This window comes from Bos indicus, chromosome 3 (assembly GCF_029378745.1).
Source record: "Bos indicus isolate NIAB-ARS_2022 breed Sahiwal x Tharparkar chromosome 3, NIAB-ARS_B.indTharparkar_mat_pri_1.0, whole genome shotgun sequence".
NCBI classification, from domain to species: Eukaryota; Metazoa; Chordata; class Mammalia; order Artiodactyla; family Bovidae; genus Bos; species Bos indicus.
Window position 1 is genome coordinate 101,875,598 of NC_091762.1, and position 22,160 is coordinate 101,897,757.

At 48.7% G+C, this 22,160-nt stretch overlaps 1 protein-coding gene across 3 annotated transcripts in view; it reads right to left on the reverse strand.

The window, feature by feature from the left end:
- The window catches only part of RNF220 (ring finger protein 220), a 278,923-nt gene extending 257,004 nt beyond the window's left edge, over positions 1-21,919 (reverse strand). The window contains exons 1-2 of one of the 3 annotated variants that reach the window (XM_070786671.1): positions 21,687-21,919; positions 14,593-15,328 (exon numbers count right to left, since the gene is read on the reverse strand). In XM_070786671.1, the coding sequence (XP_070642772.1) occupies positions 14,593-15,217 (625 nt within the window). In that variant the 5' untranslated portion in view covers positions 15,218-15,328; positions 21,687-21,919. Of the gene's footprint in view, positions 1-9,675; positions 9,791-14,592; positions 15,329-21,686 lie in introns of those variants that run through there. The other 2 variants (XM_070786672.1, XM_070786673.1) reach the window with 2 other exon arrangements.
- Between the last annotated feature and the right edge of the window lie 241 nt (positions 21,920-22,160).

Genomic DNA, 22,160 nt, shown 5'->3' on the forward strand with positions numbered 1-22,160 from the left:
GGAGGATAGGAAGTCTCTGGGACTAAATAGAAGGAGAACAGTTCCCTTGGGAATTTGGAGGAATAACCCTGGAACTTGTTAATTAAGATCTTGTTAATGAATCTGCTTGTTAATAGTCTATTAAATAATCACACAATGAAGTTTACCGTACAAGTAAAGCCTTTTTCAAATGCTTGTTCTTTCCAATCCTCCTGGCCCAGCTCTGACTTCTAAAGCTCTCCCTTAAGGGCAAGCCCTTCCAAATCCTTCCAATCTGACAGGGGGCCTGTTCATCTCGTCCCGCTCGCCTGGAGAACAGGGCTGTTCTTGCAGCCTAGGAAAGGTCTCCAGGGCAAAGCCCTCTTCAGTTTGATTCTGCCCATCATTCCTTAGGCCCAGGGCATTATGCCTCTGAGCCAAAACATTTCCCTCCAGGAAGCAGGAACAGAGTCACTGGCCCTGGAAACCAAAAACTAAAGGCACTTTGAATCTTGTTGAGAAGAAAGGCAGAAGGTACATTCCTTTCAGTGGGAATCTGGCAAGATAAAATTCCAGTGGAGGTGTCATAGATCTGTTACAGAAAGGGGCCTGCCAACCTACGTTCGCAAAAAGTCTACACAACTTTTGTTCCAAACCTCCTAGGAAAATAAGTAGCTGTAGCCAGTGTCAGGGAGTGCAGCCTCTTCTGGAGTCAACTTCAAGGAACACTGTGTAAGAGGGCTCCCTCCAGGTCGAACACTCAGGTACTTCATAAATTATTGATACTTTGGTCTCCTATGGCCATTCTGCTCTTTAGACAGATGTTCTTGGAGGAGGAAGGTGTATATTATATATATATATATATATATACACACACACATATGTATATATATCCATAATACATTGTGTGTCATTTATATGGTTACTTTTAGAAAACCAAAACATATCTGTATTATCTTCTCTGATTCAAGATGCAACAGATGCAGGTTCCATCCCTGGGTCGCAAAGATCCCTGGAGAAGGAAATGGCAACCCACTTCAGTATCCCTGCCTAGCAAATCCCATGGACAGAGGAGCCTGATAGGCTACAGTCCATGGGGTCGCAAAGAGTCGGACACGACTGAGCGACTTAGCTTGCACACACACTTACAGTAGGGCAAGGATTGTCTGTCACCTCTCATGGTATACAATATATAGGAGCTGGGGCCTGGAGAAACGAAGCAACTTACCCAAAGTCAAACACTAGTAAATGACAAGACAGAGCATCTGTCTCTGTGATCCTGTCCTATTGCTGAGCTGTTCCCAGTGCCACTATTGCTTGTCATCACCTCCCACTTGAAAATGAGTCACGAGGTGCTCAGCCTTTGGCAGATCCTGTGTGGTTCTTCAGACTGTCAATGCATAGAGCCAGCTGGTAATGCTCAGCATAACCAGGCCAGAAAACAGAGATCCAGGGTTCACTTACTCTCACAACAAATATTTATTAAGCCAGGTGCTACACGAGGAGAAATAGTGGATAGAATCACACAAGGAGATGGACATGAATCCTTGGAGGCAGGACAATTAAGCAAATAATTACAATACAAAGTGATGAATGTTTAAGAAGCAGGAAGTATGTTGGAAAAGAACACCACCCCAAGTCCATTAGCAGGGCTGAGAGCAACCACTAGCGTACAGGTGTCTGCAGCCACCTGAACATTGAACCAGGCCCCTATTCACGGCTCATTTAACCTCCTGCCCACTGGCAGCTGCCCCCAGAAGGGTTAAAGCTTGAAGTAGAGAGCCAGCCTGCAGGTGCTGATCACCAATTCTGCCACTGCGAAATCCCTCTCACCCTTATTTCCTTACAAACTTACAAACGAGCATTTCAGCATAAGAAATAAGCATCGGGGTGGTGAGGAGAGGAGACAGAAGGCTGGCAAAAAAATACTCTCCAGCCCATTCTCAGCAGTATAACAGCAGTGGAAGATGAGCTGGCTGGAACCCAAGGAGCACTGAAGTGCACACCAGCCACCCTCACATCTGGCTAAGCACCGCCAACCCCTCCGCTGGGCTGCCTCATAATTACAATGCCGCCCAAGAAAGGGGAGGTCTGCGCCCATACCGTTAGCTGATTGCCAATTAAGGAGGAAAAGGGAAACAACCATAGGAGGAGCGAAGGCAAAGGAGGCACCCGGAGGCAGCTGGCCAGATCCATCCACAACAGGCGACTGGAGAAGGTGCCAGTGTGGGCAGACCCCAGGTCTTCACCCTTACCACCTCTGGCCCCCTGAGTTTGTTCCCTCCCCACTGCCTAGCTCTGATTCCCCTTCCTCCAAAGTCACACTCCTCTGCCAAAGCTTCCCTCTGAGTACTCTCACCCTGGAAGAGGGGTTCATAAACTTTAAGGAGAATCACCTGCTTGTTCAATATGCAGATTTCCAGGCCACAGTCCCTGTGATTCTGATTGGGAGGTCTGGTGTGGGCCCCAGGAATCTGCATTGTAAATCGTATTCACCACCACCCCAACCCCAGACCACCCCCTCCTCCTCCACACTGGCAAGTGATCAGGACGCAGGTGGTCCTTAGATCCCATTTTGAGAAAGCAGCCTTGGGGATTACTCCTTCTCCTGAGATCCCAGAGCCTTATCTGTCTGTTATTTTACATTATCGTTTCTTTTCTCCCGCGTACATGCTAACTACTCACCTTAACCATAAGGCTCTCAAGAAGAGGAAGTATCATCTCCTGATTCTTCGACTCCCCTGCAAACAGCGCCGAGCACAAGGCTCTACACACAGAGCTCAGGAAATGCTGTGGATATAGCGCCACGATGGTGATAAGAGGCCTTGGGGGAAAGAAAACCACAGCAGAGACGGCAGAGTCCCTCGGCCCCGGCTGAAAGGAACTGATGTTAGTATACCTACGCGTGCCAGGCGAGGACAACGGTTGGTTTTGCCTTCTTTCTTTCATTCTTCAATAGTCTTGGCACTACACTCCTAACCTCTGTCATGAAAGTCAAGTCTGTGCAATGCACCTCCTACAGGAAACTTTGCCAAGAAATCCTGCCAAGAATCCTGGGTGCTATGTGGCTTAGTTTAACGGCCAGGAGTACTCTGGATCTTGAGACCCATCAAGTCTCCAGGCAAGGCATGTATAGAGTCGAACAGGAACTCTAGGATAAAACTTAGGGCCCTTGGCCTACCCCCAAACATCATTAGGGTCAAGGCTGTCCTGCATTTAGCAAATATTTCCCGAGTGGCTGTCCATCCCAAGCATGGTTGTGGGTGCTCATGGTTCTCATGTCATCAGAAAGTATTTGCTAGTGATTAATCTTTAGAAAGCTATTTTACAAGAAAGATCCTATATGATGCTGAGCCTTAGAACCATATAAGCACCAAACAGACAGTCTCAAGAATGCCTGGCTATAGGATGAAATATAATAGCGATCCAAAGTCAGCTCTGAGGCCCTGGCAGAGAGAAAGCCCATTCTTACTCACCATCATGGGGGTTTCTTGCCTGGAGAATTCCATGAACAGAGGAGCCTGGCAGGTTATGTCCATGGGGTTGCAAAGAGTCGGACACAACTGAGTGACTAACATACACACACACACTCACCATTATAAGTAATGCTTGGCAGCTCTGGAGTTCTTTCTCCCACACTCAGATGCCATACTTTGTCCAGAAAAACAAACTGTCACACCTAGCCTCTTTGAGTGACCCCTGATCTTCAGATATCAGCTTATCCCATAGTTTCCCTCTAGAAAACTATCCCTGACTCATAGACAAGATTAGGTGCTCCTGATTCTAACCTCATGGAGTTTTACATTTCCTCTATTAGAGTACTTTTCACGACATCCTGCAATTGGTTGGTAAGCTTCCAGCTCCAGTAAGGCAGGGACTCTAATCAGTCTTGCCCATCATCATATCACTAGCACCCAGCACAGTGTCTGGAGGGACACAGGTATTCGGAAAATACTAATTGAATGATTAAATGAACTAATGAATGTATCATACTATCAGATGGAAACTGAACCATGCCTCCTGTACTCTGCCATAATTTTATCCACGTGTGTGAGTGTTCATTCGCTCAGTCTTGTCTCTTTGCAACCCCATGAACTGTAGCCCATTAGACTCTTCTGTCCATGGAATTTTCCAGGCAAGAACACTGGAGTGGGTTGCCATTTCCTACTCTAGGGCATCTTCCCGACCCGGGATCGAACCAGCATCTGTTGCGTCTCCTGCATTGGCAGGCAGATTTTTTTTTTTTACCACTGCACCTCCTGGAAGCCTCAGTTTTATCCACAGTGCCACCTAAAAACACCCTCGATGAGCAGCACCCTTCCTTCTGCAGTACCAGTATTTTATAGATGTGGAACAGAGACTCACAGATCGCCCCAACAGAGATTCCAGGAGGCACTTCCCATGATCTAAGAAGGACACAACATTCCAAAGTCAATGTAATGTCACCAAAAGCCTGTTAGTTACACTTGCCAGAAGCCACAGTACCAGCTGGATGGTAAGATCTCTTTCAAGTCATTCAACTTCTCAGAGACCCAGCTTCTTCATGAAGAAGATTTTGGGTCCTTCAGCAGTAGGGACTCTCTTTGAGTAAAGAAACAATAACAATAAAGAGCTACCCATACCATAACGGGAAGCTGGGAGAGGAGGGTAGCGTTTACAAGGAGTCATCTCTGCAGCTAGGAAGGGGTTAAGCACACATGTCTGTCTGGACCTCTTACCCGTAAATCAGCCTTGACTGCTGCTCAGGCTGAATGAAGCCCCACCAGGTTGGCCTGTCAGGAAGGAAGCCCATGCGTCCAGACTTTTGTTGTTCTAAGGATTTTTTTTTACATTTTACTGCTCAGGAAGGAAGCCAAAGCCTAGGCCCTAACTGCGGTCCTGCTGATTACTTACCCTCGCATGCACTGCTGCCTTTGCCTCCCTATCTACCTCTCAGACCCAACTCTTTCCTTTCCTAGAGTTCCTTCCTAACTGTGACTATGGCATTGGAGCCTAAATGCCAGACTTTTCTCCCCTTCTTTAAAAACTGAACATTAACATTCAACATTTCCCTTCTTATTTCCCATATGCCTCCAAGTCTGTGAGTAGAAAGAACTGGGGCCTAGGAGAGAGGAGAATGGGTGCTCTATGATCTATGGAGACATTCTGGCCCTCAGAGTGACTGGAACCCCTTCTCTTAAATGGAGCCATGAAGGAACTGATGGGGATTGAGGTATCGGACAACTGGCCTCCAATGGGTATTTTTGCTACATACGTATTTGACCAGAAGCCTTTTCAAGTATGAGCTGTTATATTCAAATAACAGACCCAAATCCAAGGTCCTCAGGCAGAGGGTCAGTCTTTCTCACTCCCATCCTCCTACTTCCCATCTCTCCCACTGATGGGCGGTCAGCTTCTGGTGTTCCCAAGCCCCCTGGGGCTTTCTTTCTACAAAGAGAAAAACACTGAGTTTATTTGTGTGCTCAGGGTAATGGACAGCCTTCTTTACTCCTAGGAGAATGCACACAGACACTATGGAAGAGGTCTGTCCCCGCCCAACTCTGCCCTCCCCTTCCCCTGCTAATCCCTCCCCAGCAGCACCCCCCAGCTCACTCCTGCTGCTGTATTTCTCTCCTGACCTACAAGGCCCCTTGAAGCCCCATCCTAAGCCTCCCCCAAGCAGAGACAATCCATCATGCTGTGGGACTGTGACACACACAGATGGGGGAAGGTTCACAGATTTCTCTCACATAGGCGAGAGGGGGAGAAAGTGTTTGTATAACTTAAAATCTGAGGACATATTAGAAACTCTGGGACTTTGAATTCTAATACTAGTCAAATGCCATTATAGCAAATCTGATTATATATGGCCCAAATTTCTAGCACATACAAATTCTAATGACCCATCTGTTTCAAATAATATCTGATAACACAAAATTCCAGAATAAGACAATCTGGTGAGATTTGGATTTTCTAACCTGGGCCACTAGGTTAGATATCTAGCCCTAGTTAAGTCCCTTCCTGGCTCAGAGACTCAGTTTCTTTAACTGTAATATTACCTTGTTTCTCAATAAAATGAAGGGAGAAAGAGGTCAGAGGGCCACCAGGGCTAATCCTGGTGGATGGATAATAATGCAGAGAGGTGAAGCAGCTGTTATCACAGAAAAGAGCTGAGCCTCTCTCCCTCCCCTCTTTCCACATCACCATAAGCCATGAGTGCATGAAAGGATCCTACATACATGCTAGCCATTAATGACACTGTGTTTGACTATATTGGTGCTTCTAACAAGGACGATTATACCACCAGATTGTCCTTGAAATAATAATAGTCATTATGTATTGAACACTTAATATGTGTGAGGAACTGTTCTAAGCATTATTAGTTTGCTTAATCTCATTCAGTCCTTCACAACAAGCCTTTTAGGTTGTGTAATTCCCACTTTACAGATAACAGTACTGAGGCCCAGAGAGGTTAAATAATTTGCCCAGGGTCACAGAACAAGTAAGCTAAAGGGTCATGATTTTACTCCAGAGGCTGAACTCATAGCCACTATGTTATATTGCTTCCCTACTTTTGATCTGAAACAGCTTCAAGTTGAGGCTCAAAGGGGCACACACAGCATTTATCCCTCTAACAGGTATTTATTATGCTAAGCCATTCTGATTCAGTTTAAATCAAACCCTGAAAAGTAAGATCAAGTGAGAGCAATATAGGATTAGCTAGCACCTAAATGGGAATCATATACCTGAAAATAAAGCAAAGGTCTCTCCAGAGCTGGCCCTTGCCCACTCCCTACAGCTTTCTGACTGTCTGCTGCTCTAAGATGGATGCAAAGCCATAAGTCTCAGCCTACAAATGAATTTCAGTGGAAAAAGACAACCCTCATCTGGTGAGTCACATTCAGGCTTACTGGGCTTGATTTCTCATGAGACCGTACCAAAAGGTTCCTCCTTCACATATTCAGGTCTAGACTTTCCTAAAGCTCCATGCCTGCTGAACAGAATGTACTGGACGCAGCACCACGTTTCCCCCCACCCAAAACACAACTTTCATTTCCTCTAGGTCATCTTCAATCAGAACACATTCCACAGAGAAAATTGACGGTCAAATGTCTGAATTGCCAGATGGTTGTATGTGTTTACAAAACCCACATATCACTTGTCTGTTTCCAGCTCCAGTCAGGATCCAGGTAGAAACTTTTTTTCCCTAAAATACACACAAAGCAGATCTGTATTTGTGGACTCCATGATAGGGGATGTGATGCTGTGGGAAAACATTTGGGAAGGGGATAGACTCTAATCTTAGGTTTCTAGAGTAAGGACAGAAAAGCAAATTTTAAACTATTTTTTAAGTTATGAAAGATTTTTTTAGCCAAAATAATCAACAAAATAAATCTATATTTGAGAAAAGTAATGGCACATATCTCTTGAAAAATTGCCTACCTACCTTTATCCTCATCAAATCTCAAGGCATATAAATTCTTCCTTCCTTTCCTCAAACAACTATACCTGTAGGACAGCCCAGTTTTATGGATATTATCAGTGTAAGGCTGAAGTGTGGCAAGTTGATAAAAATTTTAAAAATCAGATTATAATCACCACCATCAATTTATTCAATACTCAATTAACACTGAACCCTTTGCTGTGATTGGTACTGATTCAGTGTAAATTTTTTTTTTAACACTAGCAGTAAAATGTGATTGAGATAATAGAAAAGTCTGATCCATTGGGTAAGGCTGTAAGGGTATGAATTATTCCTATTTACTTAGCATCTACTAGATTGACTGATTTATACCACAGCCTCTCATTTCTCCAGGCCTAAACTCATAGCCCCACTTCAGGATCTTTTCCTGGAAAATGCACAACAAAGTGACTAAGTAGGTGAAAGTTCTTTTGCAGAAAATTCTCCTCCTTGCCTCAAAAAAAGAGATATTTAGAAATTTCCACCCTGGAGCACATACTTTGAGGTTCCAAAGGATAAAATCACACTCTGTTCAACCACAAATGCCACAAATTAAATGGCATTAAAAAAAAAAAAAAAAAGATGGCATTTTAGCTGCTAATAGCAATGTTATCCTTAGGTCTGCAGCTCACCCCTCTCTGTTGTTGCTGTTTAGTTGATTAGTCATGTCCGACTTTTGCGACACAGTGCACTGTAGCCCACCAGGCTCCTCTATCCATGGGATTTCCCAGGCAAGAATACTGGAGTGGGCTGCCATTTCCTTCCCTAAGGGGGTCTTCCCCACCCAGAGATGGAACCAGCCTCTCCTGCATCTCTCTTTAGGGAGGGTGAAATGGCACTGGAGAATGTAGCTTAACTGTCTGAAGGGAAGATTTGAATCCAAAAATTATTTTTAGTTTGGTGTTAAAATCCTGTGGGTTTTACAATAAAATGTATCATCACTCTGAGTCTCAAGTATTTATAAAGAGTACATTCCAACATGTATTCTGATATTTACTGACCAGATGGATGTGGTTAAAAAGAGTTAAAAATATGAAAATCCATCATAAAAATATAACTCTATTAAATGTGCTATCAGTCCAAATTCTGAGTATTTACAAAAACTAGTTCAACGTGTGCCAATATTTATTAACCAGATGGGTGAAGTTAATAAGGGTTAAAAATAAAGAAAACCAATATAAAAATATAATTCTATTTTTCAGTTTCCTCTTCCCTGCCTAATGAGGAAAGGGGGTGGGGAGGGAGAGCAACTTTTGTTATTTGGATACAATGTGTGTTTTTTGTTTTCAAACAAAAAAGGGCCACCAAATAATCAACCTGGGGCCGCTGACCGGAAGGCAGCCCCGGAAAACTTCCCGTGGGAAGAGTTCCAGAAATTGCAGGGACATTAACGAACCCCGCTGTGCTGGCTACGAGCCTCGGACGGTCAGAGGCTACGTCCACTCGCCTCGCCCGAATACCAGCCATCCTGGCGATTCACGAACCCCGGGACTTGGGAAAACATTCCCCGACTTGAAAAGCAAGACGAACGCGGAAAACATTTCGAACCTACGTGAGAAACCTCAAAGTTCTAGGGTGCCGAAGGCAACGCTAGATCCAGATGCGCGTGTGCACACACGTCCATCCTCCCGGCTCCCGCCTCCCCTAACCTCGTCCCCCAAGCCCCCTCCCCTCGCAGTGTCCCCTAGCCTCCTCACTCCGCCACCCGCCCATCTGCATCTCCCGCCGGGTCCCAGATCACCGGACCTCCGCGTGGTCGCGCCCCCTCCTAGGTTTACACCCCGCCCACTCCCTCGTTCCGACCCCATCTCTCTGCTGCTTGGACAACGTACGGGAAACCCGCCCGGGGCTCGGTTCTAAGCGCGACCTGGAGGCTCTGGGCGTGGAGGGCGGAGCGGGGGTGGGGACCCGGCGGCCCCCGGGGGCAGCGCCCGGACTTTTCCCGCAGTCCGGCCGAGCGACGGCGAGGTCACCAACATTTCTGAAACCACTTGAACGCCATCTCCGTGACGGAGGCTGGGGGAGGGGGGGTCCTTTTCAAGTGAGCCAGCGGGGCCCACTCCGTGGTCCTTCTTCCCTCCCCCGGGCCGGCCTCGCGCCTCTCCGCGCCCCCTCCCCCCAAACGATCAATTACCAGCCACCCTTCTGCCGGGAGCGGCGAGGGGCTGGCTGGCGGCCGCGAGGAAACGGCAGCCCGGATCACTTCTGCATGACAATTGATGGGAGGGAGGGCGCCGGGCGAGGAGGGAGGGCGGCTGCGGTGTCCGTTTTCTCACCATGGTGATTAGGCATTCCGGCCGTGCGAGGAGGCAGCCGCCGACCAGAGCGGCGCGGCGCGGAGCGAGGGCAGGGAAGAGAGCGGGAGCGGGAGCGAGCCCAGCCGCCCGGCGGGCGGGCGGGCCAGCGGCGCGCCGAGCCAAGCCAAGCCAGGCCAGATGGCTCTGCAGCCATCAGGGACTGCTCCCGTCCAGCCCGGCCCCACTTTAGCTGTGCAAACATTTCTTTATCCCAACAAGACAATTAAACCCAGCAGCATGAAAAGGAGTCTCCATGACTGTGTTGGGAGCGAACAACCAGAAACAACCACACACATCACAGGAGTTCTTGCCCCTCCCCTCCCCCCACCCCAGATGGGGAAGGAATAGGGACTCCGGGAGAAGCCCGGGCGCAGCTGAGCCGACAGTCGACAATCGGGCTAGATCTGGGCAGTCAGTACAGCGGGAACCATCTGACCCATCTCTGATGATGGGCACGCCCTTTCAGAGTGGTCATCTGCTCCAGCAACGATCCAGAAGTTGAGCCCGGTGACCTGAGAACTGCCCCCAAACATCCTCTCCAGCAAGAGCAATTCTCTTAAAAGCCCAGAGCAGGGTCCCTACCCACCCCAGTCCCAGAGCCCTTGGCATGTAGCCCCCTCACAACACTCCAATGATGCAGCCAGCCACCTCCTTTCAGGCTGCCCTGGGCCTATGTAGGCTCAGTTGACTTGATTTTTAGGACATAGGGTTTTCAATGATAGGTGCCTTTGGAAAGACACATCTCAGAGTACAAAATACCATCTCCTTCTCAGCGCTTTTCAAATTTGAGTGACTTTTTAAATATATTAAAGATGAGAGCAAAGCAGACCATCTTGAAACTGCTGGGAGCGTTTGGGTTCCCTGACCACAGGGAAGGGTCAAGGAAAGAGGGCCGCCTAAAGTCAGTGCCCAGTACCCACCTCTGAGGTGAGCCAGAAGGCAGGGCCCATCATGGCTCCCCAAGGGCAGTTCCGGTCCCTCTCAGCCCTCAGGGTGAATATGCATCCTGGCCAACTCCAATTTGGGCTGAGTGATAGACTGGCAGGCTGGCCAAAGACTGTGTTGCCCAGACAGGAATTGGGCCCTGGAGTGGCCTATAGAGAACAATCAGGAAATGCACATGATAAGAGCCAGAGTGCTAAGGGGGTCATAAATGTATAGATTCTAGTACAAGGCAGCAGAGAATACCTATTTTCCCTTTTGTTGTAAAGTTTCCTTAATGAGGAAATGTTTATTTTAAAAGCCTTGGGAAACATATCTGTAGTATGTAAGTATGTAAGGGCCGTTACATACTTACTTAGTATGTAAGACACACGTGGACTATTTGTAATTGGTCCATAAATTTTCGCATCATTTCCCTGGAAATGGACAAGGAGTCTTGGGTTCAGGGAATGACAATAAACAGGAGTTACCTCATTCCCCTTCCTGGGGAATCATGCATCCTCCATGAATGGCTTCTCATCAAATACTTCTCCCTTTTTCCAGGGTAAATAAGTCAGTCCTGTTGAGTAAAGCCTTCTTTTTTCCATAGAGCCCAACACCTACCTCAGGAATCACCTGTGATACCAGGTAGATGAACAGCAAAATGGAATCATCTATTAGGAGAGACAATACTTTACCCAAGGAGCTATGTTGCTTTCTACAAAAATGGGTATTTAACCACAAAAGAAATCCTTCCTATCAGTACCCAGATTGAAGGAAAGAACACGTGTGCATTACACCATGTCTGCAGGCCCCTCTTTCAAATGCTCTCAGATGTGGACATATCTGCATATGGATGCAGTGTGTGAGCAGAGGGTGGCTGCGACAGTAAAAACTGTCAGTGTTTCCATTGTAAAACTGATTTTTTCATTGACCTAAAACTCAGTCATAAAACTTCTACTCTAAGGGACACACACACCCGTACTCACCCCGCCCCCTCAACAAAACCCTAAAGCTACATGCTTATTTAGGAGATTTACTGTTGTATTTAATTATAGCTTCTCGTACATTTCATGAAAAAAAATTTCTTTATATGAAGAGAACTGAAAAATCAGTCAACTATATCAAGGATTAGCTCTAAATTTTAAGAATTACAAAGCCTAAAATACACATGGTTAATTTTTGGCAATCTGGGCAAAAGCCACAGTACCCTATCACTGTGCTCCTGAACACTTTCTGTCCTCTCTTTTCTTGCCTCCCCACCCCCTTACTGCCCCATCTGCCTCTCAAGCGCTCCCCTTGGAAGCAGTCTTGTATACTGTCACTCGATTATCTGAGAAATATTACTTATTTCAAAACGGTTCTGTAGGGAGGACCTGAAAGGCATCTAGTGGGAATAATCAGGCCTTCTAACGGCCCTTAAATATGTATTTACATAAAACAGACCATAAATATTCTGACACACGTCGGCATATGACAGGAGCCAAGAAAGCTGCAGCAGACTTGGTCACGGTGCCTCTTCGACCCTTCCCTACAGAAAAATGTTTCCCCAGCCTTCCAAAACTCAAAATCCAAAGCACAAATGTTCCCCAGGACAACCCTGTGATGGTTGCTACCCCACCCAAGAGAAGGAAAAGAGAAAGGAACGCAAATCCAGGGTTATCACAAGAGAACAGTCTCCCATGCACTTTGTACCTTTATTTCTCATTTAAGATCAGTCACAAATGCAACTCTAGATAATGTGAGTGGACAAACATTCTACACTCAGACATGCCTATAGATCTAACATTTGTGTAAGAGGAAAAAAGAGAACACAAAATATTCACTAAAGGAAGGATATTTTAAACAACAGGGGGAAGGGCTCAAATTTATATAACACTACAATTTGAAATAAAGAAGTTTCCCCACCCTTCTGATCAGAATCTCATTAATTTCAAGGTCAGAATTCCATTTCACTTTGGGAGACAGACTCATTTAATTTTTCTCCACCCAGGCGTATTCCAGTGTGAGGGATCCATCTCCATGGGGGATGACACCCCCACACAAGGCGAACCAGGCAAACAGAAGAGTTATGGCTTTGACACTCGGAGGGGAATGGATATCCGCATCTATGAGTTCTGACTCGACTAACAAGCTTCCTCCTGCTCTGGGGGTCTGATACAGGTTTGGGCTAAAAAATGGAAAAATGGAGACAAGCTGGATTTGTTAGGAGAGAAGAAAGGTTTCTTGATTTCCAGGTGTTACTTTGTGGCATGTTAGTTTTGACAGGGTTTCATTTCAACTTGTGTTTGGAGAAAAAAAGGAGCAGACTTGGTCACACCCGAAACCAGGGCAGTATTGGCCAGAGGTCAGGTTAAAGCTCGCCTTGATCACTTGCACATTGACAAATGAAAACTAAACTAAACTGAAATAGACAGACAGAACGGCAACCCGTATTCAGCAAGTATATCCCCAAAGCAGGATCACTGCGAACACACACACACACACACACACGTCAGCTGTACAGAAAGGGGGAAAGGTAGAATAGGAGCTAAAGCAAAAGACAGAGAGAACACAGAGAGATACAGCCTTCTCCCTGAAGTGGGGAGGTCTCAGGCTTACAGACGCCGACATAAAAGACACACTGGCAACATATTTCAAAACCAAAGAGCGATGGATTTACAAGGCAGGTTGATTTTATGATGACTTTTATTGAAAAGGTACGCTGGGTTTAGGCAGATGCCTTTTAGCGCAGGAAAGTTAACACAGTGCCTAATTCAAGGAGACAGCCTGAGGAAGCAGTGCCGACAGGGGAGAGAGCAGCAACGTCTCTATTACTCTCCTCGGCATCATAAAGAGAAGAGAAAAAAATGGCATTTGTGATGGTGGTTATAGAGAGGATGGGGAAGCACAAAAAGCAGAGAAGAGGGAAAGCAAACCTCAAATGTAGTTTTCTTAAGAAAATAAAATGAAGCAAATCTTAGAACAAAGGGTTGGCTGGAAAAAAACACCCCCAGTTCATAAATTCTCACCAGGCTTGAAGAAAACTGCTCTGTGGGGGTCTACCCATAGTCCAAAAGGTTCAAAACACAATTATTTTCTGATTACATGAGAAGTGAGGATGGCAGGGTTCAACATTCCTAGTCTACAAGTTCCAAGCAAAGGTTTAGCCCCAACTATTAGTGAGTGTAGCCAGAGCCCATCAAGGCCCTTGGAGAACAGGACAGAGTTGTTTCTTAAGCAGAAATTGATAACAGTTGTGAGCATCAAAAAAAACAAAACAAAAAAAAAAACAAAAAAACCCAGCAGTCACATAGACAACCTGTCTAGTTCTACAAGGGAGCCCCCGTATAAGCACCCAGCAAACCTGTTAAATCCCAAGAGAACTTGGCTTTCTAGCCTCGCGATTGCAAGGAAAACACAGCTGTTTGAAATGCTTTATGGTGATTGACGACACCTTTGTCCTTCTCTGAAAAATAGCCTGATTTGGACAAGGGCTGAGAGTTGTGAAAATAAAATCACGTGGAGTCTGCTGGATGTGGTACAATGGAAAAGCTAAAAAATAATACCGAGGTCAGAGAAACATAATGAGGAGAGCAAAGGGAAGAGGGATGGATGGGTGTCTTCAGCGCCTCCCCCACCGCCAACACACAAATTCCCTAGGAACCTATGCTTACTAATGAAATGACATTCATTCCGGTATATATACGGCACCCCCTCTCCACTCCAGAGTCCCCAGAGAATAAGCCACTCGTGCCCCGGAAGGAAGGGCAGTGCAGGCCAGCGTGCCTCCAGCTACCTTCAGAAAAACGTTTCCTACAAGAACTATCAATGCTCATTGACAAGACACAAGTAAATGTCAGCACTCCACAGATCCTGAATGGGAGAGTCAGCCCTTCCCATTACGAGGAGCATGAAAAATGCCACTGACCTGTTGAATACTACTGTAAGGCAGGGCCTACTGGGGTTAGGGGAGGGCTGCACCAAGGTACTTACATCTGTCATTCCGATCTTCTGGGCTAGATGAGGCTTCCCGATCCGAAATGAGGCCAGAGACAGCAAAAATCTTCTTCCCAGTGTCGTCAACCTTAAGTGAACCGGGGGAGCTAGATGGCAGCTGTGTCCCAAAGTCATATTCCTTGCCATCTGCATCTGAGAAGCGCAAGTGGGGAGACTCTGTGTCATGGCAGTTTTTAAGTCGCTTGGCGGGCGTGAAGGCTGACTGATAACTCTCCCGGTCCTCAGTGGAAGCAAAGGGACGGAAAGCCCCCACTCCGCTGTGATTCAGCATACTGATTGGGGTGCAATCTAGGTTTGGGGGAGCAAACTGCGGGTGGAGGTGTAGCAATGAAGGGGGAAAATCACGATTGGCAAAAGTGCCTGGCACCCCACCTTGCCGATGGTACATAGAGGCAAAGGTGTAGGAACCATTGGTGAACGGAATATGCACGTCCTTGTCTACTGAGACAGGTACACCGAAGGGTCGTGGCTGCTGACAAGGGATGGATGCATCACGGCTAGCCTCGGCCGTGGACGCCAGGACCATCAGGGCTGGAGATGCCAGCGGGTTGGGGAGGTAGGATGAGTTCTCCATCTTGAAGGCTGCCCGGTGTAAGTCCATCGGAGTCTCTTTCTATAGCCCGCGTCACACAAGAAGCAGTCTTCCCTGGGAGGGAGTGGCACCTGGGAGCAGGGCAGGGAGTATTACTGGGGCATGATCCCCTTTTAAGACCTGTGGAAACAACAAAGAGAAAAAAAGAGGGGGGAGGAAGGTCAGGGGGAGGAAAGACAAGGGAAACCCCAAGTGATCGAAACACCACCCTTCTGGCTTACAGATGCTCGGGCATGAGACACCACAGGCTTTAGGAGCCAGTGGGCAGCAGCATCAGACCATTTTCATTCAGGAAAATCAATAGACAACTTACTGTGATGTACGCGTAGCTGACTTTGGTCCCTACACGTTCCGGGTGAAATGCGCCTGAGCCCAGCAAAGGAAAAAAAAATCATAAAACCTCCAAATACGATATTCCCTGAGCAAATGAGCTTTGGAAGGCCAAGTCACCCAGTAGATGAGGTGGGGTCTCTATTTTAAAGGGCCTGTACCTGCATACACCACTCATGACAGGCCTGATGTTCAAACAGAGGCCAGGTTCTACACATAAGACCCCCCTACATTTGCATCCTCTCCTTATCTTCCCTAACAATGCTCGGAGACTGAAAAATCCCTAAATCAAGCACATTTAGATCATGAATATCTCCACGTGTTAGTTGGTACAAATTGTACATGTGGATAAATCACACACATTGGCACATACATAAACACACATCTTCATGTATCATCTAAGTCTCTTTCCAGAAAGAAGTACTATGTGAAGAAACAACAGCAGCATTATTTTTGATCCACACCCCTCTTTAATCACATAGGCTTTCTCTTTCCTGAGAAGGAACAAAACCTTCATCAATAAAGTGCCTGCCATCTCTGACAATATTTAAAAACATAATGGGTGCCTTTGGCATATGTTCCGAGGAAACGTCTGTCTTCCAGGGGCAGCCAAGAACGGATTGGTAATTTTAGTTACTAATGCACTCACTCTTAAGTAGATTTGTAAACTGCCTTGAATTTGCCATTAACATTTAGAGCAAAATGTTAACAAAATTTCTGACTTATTTTCCTCTGCTTATTGGCCCAGTCAGAGTTGATGTCCGCTGAAGGCCCTGGAACAAATTGGAGTTCAGAAAGACCTCCTTCAATTTCCCTTTTAAATTTAGGTTGTACATTTTCATAGACACTGATCCTGTTGCAAAATTTATTTTGAGTAAGGGTGGGAGAGGGCTGTAGATGAGTCAGGATAACATAAGATGAACACTAGGACTTATTAGCTTCAGAAATAGATGCTAAATAAAAACTTAATGAAACTCAAAGTGTAACCAAAAAGCACCATCTGTTACAAATTATAACCTCTAAACTAACAATCATGTTTCAAATAAAATTCGTCCCCTTCCTTAAAAAAAAAAAAAAAAAAAAAAAAAACCATCTAGATAAAGGAGTATCTTTGCTATTCCCTCAAACAGAGAGACCTCAGCTAAGCACTAGATGAATCCTCCCGGCTTAATGCAGTGCATAGAGAGTATTTCCTTCTCCCATCCTGTAGCAGACGTGTCAATGACTGTTATTAATTGGGAAGATGAGTGCACACCATCAGACTGCTTCCTCATTTGGCATCTTTCCTTATAGACATCATTGCTAAATTACCAGATTATGTATCTCACATTAACGGATTTTTCTCTCTTCCAAATTTTAAATAACTTTCCTGTCAAGTTATAGCAGTGCAGGGAATGATCTGCCAAGGACAGCCAGTTAGCCTGACAAGTCTGGGAATACTGTTCTTGGCTGTTCTCAAGTCAGATTAATGGTCATACAACATGGATGCTCTGAAAGTGGGTCCAGGGCTGTTCCAAGGGTTCTAAGCAGCTCCTCACAAAAGAAATAACGAACTACTTGTCTGTCACACAGGCAATACTACGTGAGGCAAGCTGGAGAAAAGGGCAAACATAATACATTGGGGGTGAGGGGAGGGATTTTTTCCCCCCAAAATAACCATCACCCAGAGGATTCGCCCTTCTATTTTTACTTCCTGGATCACCTCATTATGTTAAATGAGTTTCATAAATTAGTAATCTGGCGACAGCACCGGACACTCCAACAGAACACGGTGAATCACTCAAACCTGGTTATTCATTTGAAACTTCATTATACTGAAAATAAATCAACAATATTTTCCCAGGCCACATCTCTTTTACTCCACTGTGTGGGCGTTGGTCTCTGTGGGGGAAGGGGGGTGCCGGTTTTCTTTTCCTTTTTCTTTCTTCCCCCCTCTTCACATTAACAACTTGTATAGATGAGGCTTCAGCAGACCACAGTCATTATGAAAATCTATAGTTAATACACTCCCAATGTCAAAATGTCATGGGTTTAAACACAGAACCCCAAATAAGAAAACTAACTGACCCTCTTAATTAAAAAAATATGGATTGTAAGATAATCAGCTTGATGGAGCATTTGGGGGACTGTAAAGAGCCAGGCAAAGGGAAAGTAAGTAACTGTTACTTTTCTGCCTCTATGCTGATTTTTTTTAATTTAGCACTTCGTGCAAATCCAGATTAAAATAACTCCAGCTATTGATCCGAGCAGTGGAATTGACATTAATTTTAGTTCACTTCTCACTTTGCAAAGGGATCAATAGGAAGTAATAACAGCTGACATCCCTGCTGAAAGGAGGAGAAAGAAGGGCTGAAGACAGAAATCGAAAGGCAACCAAATAAATCATCAGCTACTTTTCCACGGCATCAGACAAACTCCAAACAGATTGCAAAAAGTCTTTGTTGAATTAACTAAACAAGGAGGAGGATCAATTCACGAAGCTAAATAAATTGTCTGGCAGGCAGTGAGGTTGGACGGAGGGACCAACAAATATTGAGTTTTAAAAATCTCAAATCCTTGACGTGATGGTTTTGGTTCAGGAGTGTATGTGTTGGAGTTTGTTAAATCACACATCCGACCCTGGTTTAAAGTGATTACAAAACGCCAGCTAACTGAATAATTAGTGAGATTACTAACTGCGTTGTTAAACATGCCAGAACCAAGACAAATGAAACGAAGAAGGTGACGTTTGGAATGTGAAGATGTCTGAAACTGGGCTGATGCGCAGCGCTCCTCGCTCTCCCGCGCGAACTAGCCACTTTCGCATTGAAAAACCGAAAGCCAGAGAGAAAGTCTCAGAGAGCGGGCAATCTCCCACCCCAGCCTCAGACCATCCCTGTTCAGGGTCTGGGCTTCCTGACCCGCGCCCGGGATCGGCGTAGAAGGAAGCGCCGCTGCTGCTGCTCCTGCTGCAGCCCGGAGCCAAACCCACTTGCAAATGACTGCCACAAAGAAAGCTGCAAAAGCCTCTTTCCCGGAGCCCGAGCTCTGAACGCCCACCAAACTACGACTCTGCTGGTAATTAAATCGCACACACAACCCTCCTCTGCTTATTACAACAGGTGACATTTTTGTGGTCTGAACCATTTCCAAAAGCCAAGAATTAAAATAATAGAACAAATTAAACGATATTTTCCCTTTGCATAAATAAACTTTTTAAAAAATTAACAGGCAACTTAAAAAGCAAAGAACAATGGGAAATGGGGCCAGGGTAGTGGGGGGTTGTTAAGAACTCAGGAAAGTTTTTTTTTTTTTTTTAAGTTCACAGACTGCTTCGCTGGAAGAGAATTCCCGCACACTAAATGCCCGGGGGGTATTTAGAAACACCGCTGTAGCAGAAATTTTACCGCCATCTGCACGAGCTCAGGAAGCAGAAGGCTAACCTGGTTCCACGGCTGGGGCCAACGCCTGCGGTTCAGACGTGGCTGGGTATCCGTTCCAGATTTGGACTCCGACTCAGGTCGGACTTGGCCGGAGGGTGACCATCTGGCCAGTCCAAGAGTGCGGGCCCGCGGGGCCGCGGGTGCACAGTTCGGTCGCTACATCTTCACCGGGAAAACCCAACTCTTTTAGGGAAAAGGAAGAAGTAAAGGCGAAACCTACATGAACTTAGGGCCGACGCAGAGCCGAGCCCACCAATCCTCGGCCTGACCTTTCGGTTGCCTTTGCACAAAGAATACTTTAGATCCCAACAACCTCCGCACGAAACATCTGTTTGTAACTTTGGGGAACCAGGGCTCCGGCCGGGGAAGAACCGCTAAATGCATGGGCCCTGGTGCGCGGCTGGGTCTGACCTGCGGGGCTGCAGCTCGGAGACTACCTTCCATCAGAGTGCAAGAACCTCGCCCCCTGAACAGCCCCGCCCCGCGGGTCACCCAGGTCCCGGCGCCGCGCGCCACCGCTTCGGCGGGCAGCCCCGGGGCTCCTGGACTGCGGGGCTCCTGCCTAGGCGAGCCGGCGCGGGGGCAGCCGGGCCCTCCCGGTTCCCGGACAGCGGGCCTGGGGTACGGGAGGGAGGGCTCTGCCTCTCGCGCCGCGGCCGTCCGGCCGCCGCACACGACGCGACTCGCAGAACAGGTGTGTGTCCCCGCTCGCTCAGCGCACGGCCCCGACACCGTCTGTCACCGGCGGCGCGGCGCCGCCCTGTCCTCGGCCTTTCCCCGCTCGCCCCGGACTGCGGCGAGCGAACTCAACGCCACTTTTGCCGGGTTTCCGCGGGCCGGGAGGGATCGGCACCGAAGACGCCCTCGTCGCTCTTCCTCGACGCTCTTCCTGCCTTTTCCTCCACCGCTCACTTTCCATTTGCGGGAAGAACCCCCGAGGCGGGCAGAGGAGGAGGCCGGCACCCCTGCCCAGTCTGCTCCCTCCAGCCTGACCCGCAGCTTCCTCCTGGCCTGCCCTTTTTTTCCTCTTTATTTTTCCTTTCTTTCCCCTTTGCCCACCAAGCCGAGTCTGGTTGGGGGGACGAGAGGCGAGACGTGGCTGGTGGGCATCGTGGGCAGAGAGTCTTCGCTCTGAGCTGCTCCGGGGCAGGAGGCCAGGGACCCCAGACCGCCGGCCCGGCCCCACCGGGCAGAGCTGAGCCCCACGCCGAGCGCCCCCGCCCCATACACCCGCGTCCGGTGCGACGCGCGCCCGGCTCGGGGCCCGGGCCCTGACCCTCCGCTGGAGCCGCGGCCCGGCCCGAGACAGCGCGTTCTGATCGGGAAGCGAGAGCTTTTCCCCTGCCTCCGAGCAGCCCGAGCCCCGGCTACTTCTGGGCTCCCGTCAGCCGGGGTCCACCCGCGTCTCGAGCTCTTGGAGGGGCTCCTGGAGCGGAGGACAGACCGGGCATCCCCTCAGATGGCCTCACCACCGTGGGCGGCCTCGCCCGGGGGGCCACACGGAAGCTCTCCGCCCAAGTTTGTTGTGCCCTGGAAGAAAAGGGTTTCCCTTACAAAGCACAAAGGCGAAACGCCCAGGCGGAGCCCTGAAAAGCCCTGGGTTGGGGAGGGGGCGGCCGGAGGCCCGGGAGCGCGGTGGCGGGCCATGCTCCGCGCGGACAAGGTCGCTGCGCTGCGGCTGACGAGCGCGGCTGTGGCGGCCGCAGGACTGCAGTGCCCGCCGTGCTCGCTGAAAAGTTTTGTTCTCAAGTCGGAGGAAGAGAAATTGTTACTCAGTTTAAGGCAAGTCTAAGATTAAAAATAAAACTACAAACAGAGCCACGCGCCGCTGTCTGTACCGCGGTCCTCCCACACCGCTCGGTGGAACCGCTGGGAGAGCGTCCCGGCCCGGGAAATCCCGGAGACCCCTCGCTCCATGGGTCGGGCTGCTCTGAGACCAGGCCGGCGGGCCGGGCGGAGCGCGAGTTTACCGGCTGCATTTCGAGCGGTCCACCTCTGGGCCAGCACCTGCCTCCTTCCTGCTGGCGGCGGCTCCCCCCGGCCCACCCCCACCTCCTCCACGCCCTTCACCCCCGCCCCCTCCAGGAAAGTAAGCCGAACCCCCGGGGGCCCCAGGCTTCCAGCCTCTCCCCGAGTACCCCACCCGGGCCGGCCGCGTGTTGTGTGGGGGCGGTCGAGGTCCTTTCTCATTCGGATCGCCCCTTCCCCATCCCGCCAGCCGCCTCGGGCACCCCGCTGAGTACCACCCGGCTCCGGCCCCGCCGGAAATCACCGCGGGATCCACGGGGAAGACGGGCGACAGGGCATTCCGGCGCTCGACCCAAACAAAGTGGGAATGTGGCTTATTAAAAGATGGAGAAAAAGAGTCCTGCTCCTTCCCTCACGGCCCCTGCCCCCTCACCCTCCCTGCCTGTCCAATTCCCGCGTCTGGTCCCTCCCCCTCGCACCCCCCAAATAAAACACATTAAGGAAAACTCAAGACGGAAAGTTTGAGTGAGGCAGCGCACTGAGTGCGCAGGGCACCGATACCGGGAGGCACCGTCGCGAGGATCCGAGACGCGCCAGTCCAGGTCCCAGCCCCTGCCCCTATCGCCGGGGAGCCGCCCGAATCCCTAGGAAAGCGACCCGGAAAGTTAGCCGGGTTCTTGAGACACCCGGCCGTCCTCGCACCCACCCCTCTGGTGTACGCACACGCATCCACACCCCTTTCTGGTCTCCGTACTTGCCGTGGAAATTCCTTGGAAGAACGGTCGCACTTTTCAGGACACAGAGGGAAGGAGGCTGTGAGTGTGGTGCATGAAAAGTCCCGGGTGCGCAGAGCCGGCGGAGGCAGAGGCGGCGGCGGCGGCGGCAGCAGCAGTAGGCGGCTGGCCCCGGGTTTGTGTTCGCGAGCTGCCTGGGATTGCATGTACAGATCAAGAGACTTGGTTGGTGTGAGAGAAGGAGCAGTGCTGCCTCTCAGCGCTGGCTCTAATCAGTGAATGAGCCTCCACTCTCCCAGGGACTCGGAGACACACACGCGCACGCACACACACACACACGCACACACGCGCACATTCTCTCACACTCACACACATACAGGCACTCTGAGCCCTGAATACATTAGGGCACTAAGGGACTCTGGGAAATGGAGTCCAGACCCAGGACACTCCTGGAGAACAGACCTGCTGGCCCTTGCGAAAGAGCTGGAAAGTCTTGGG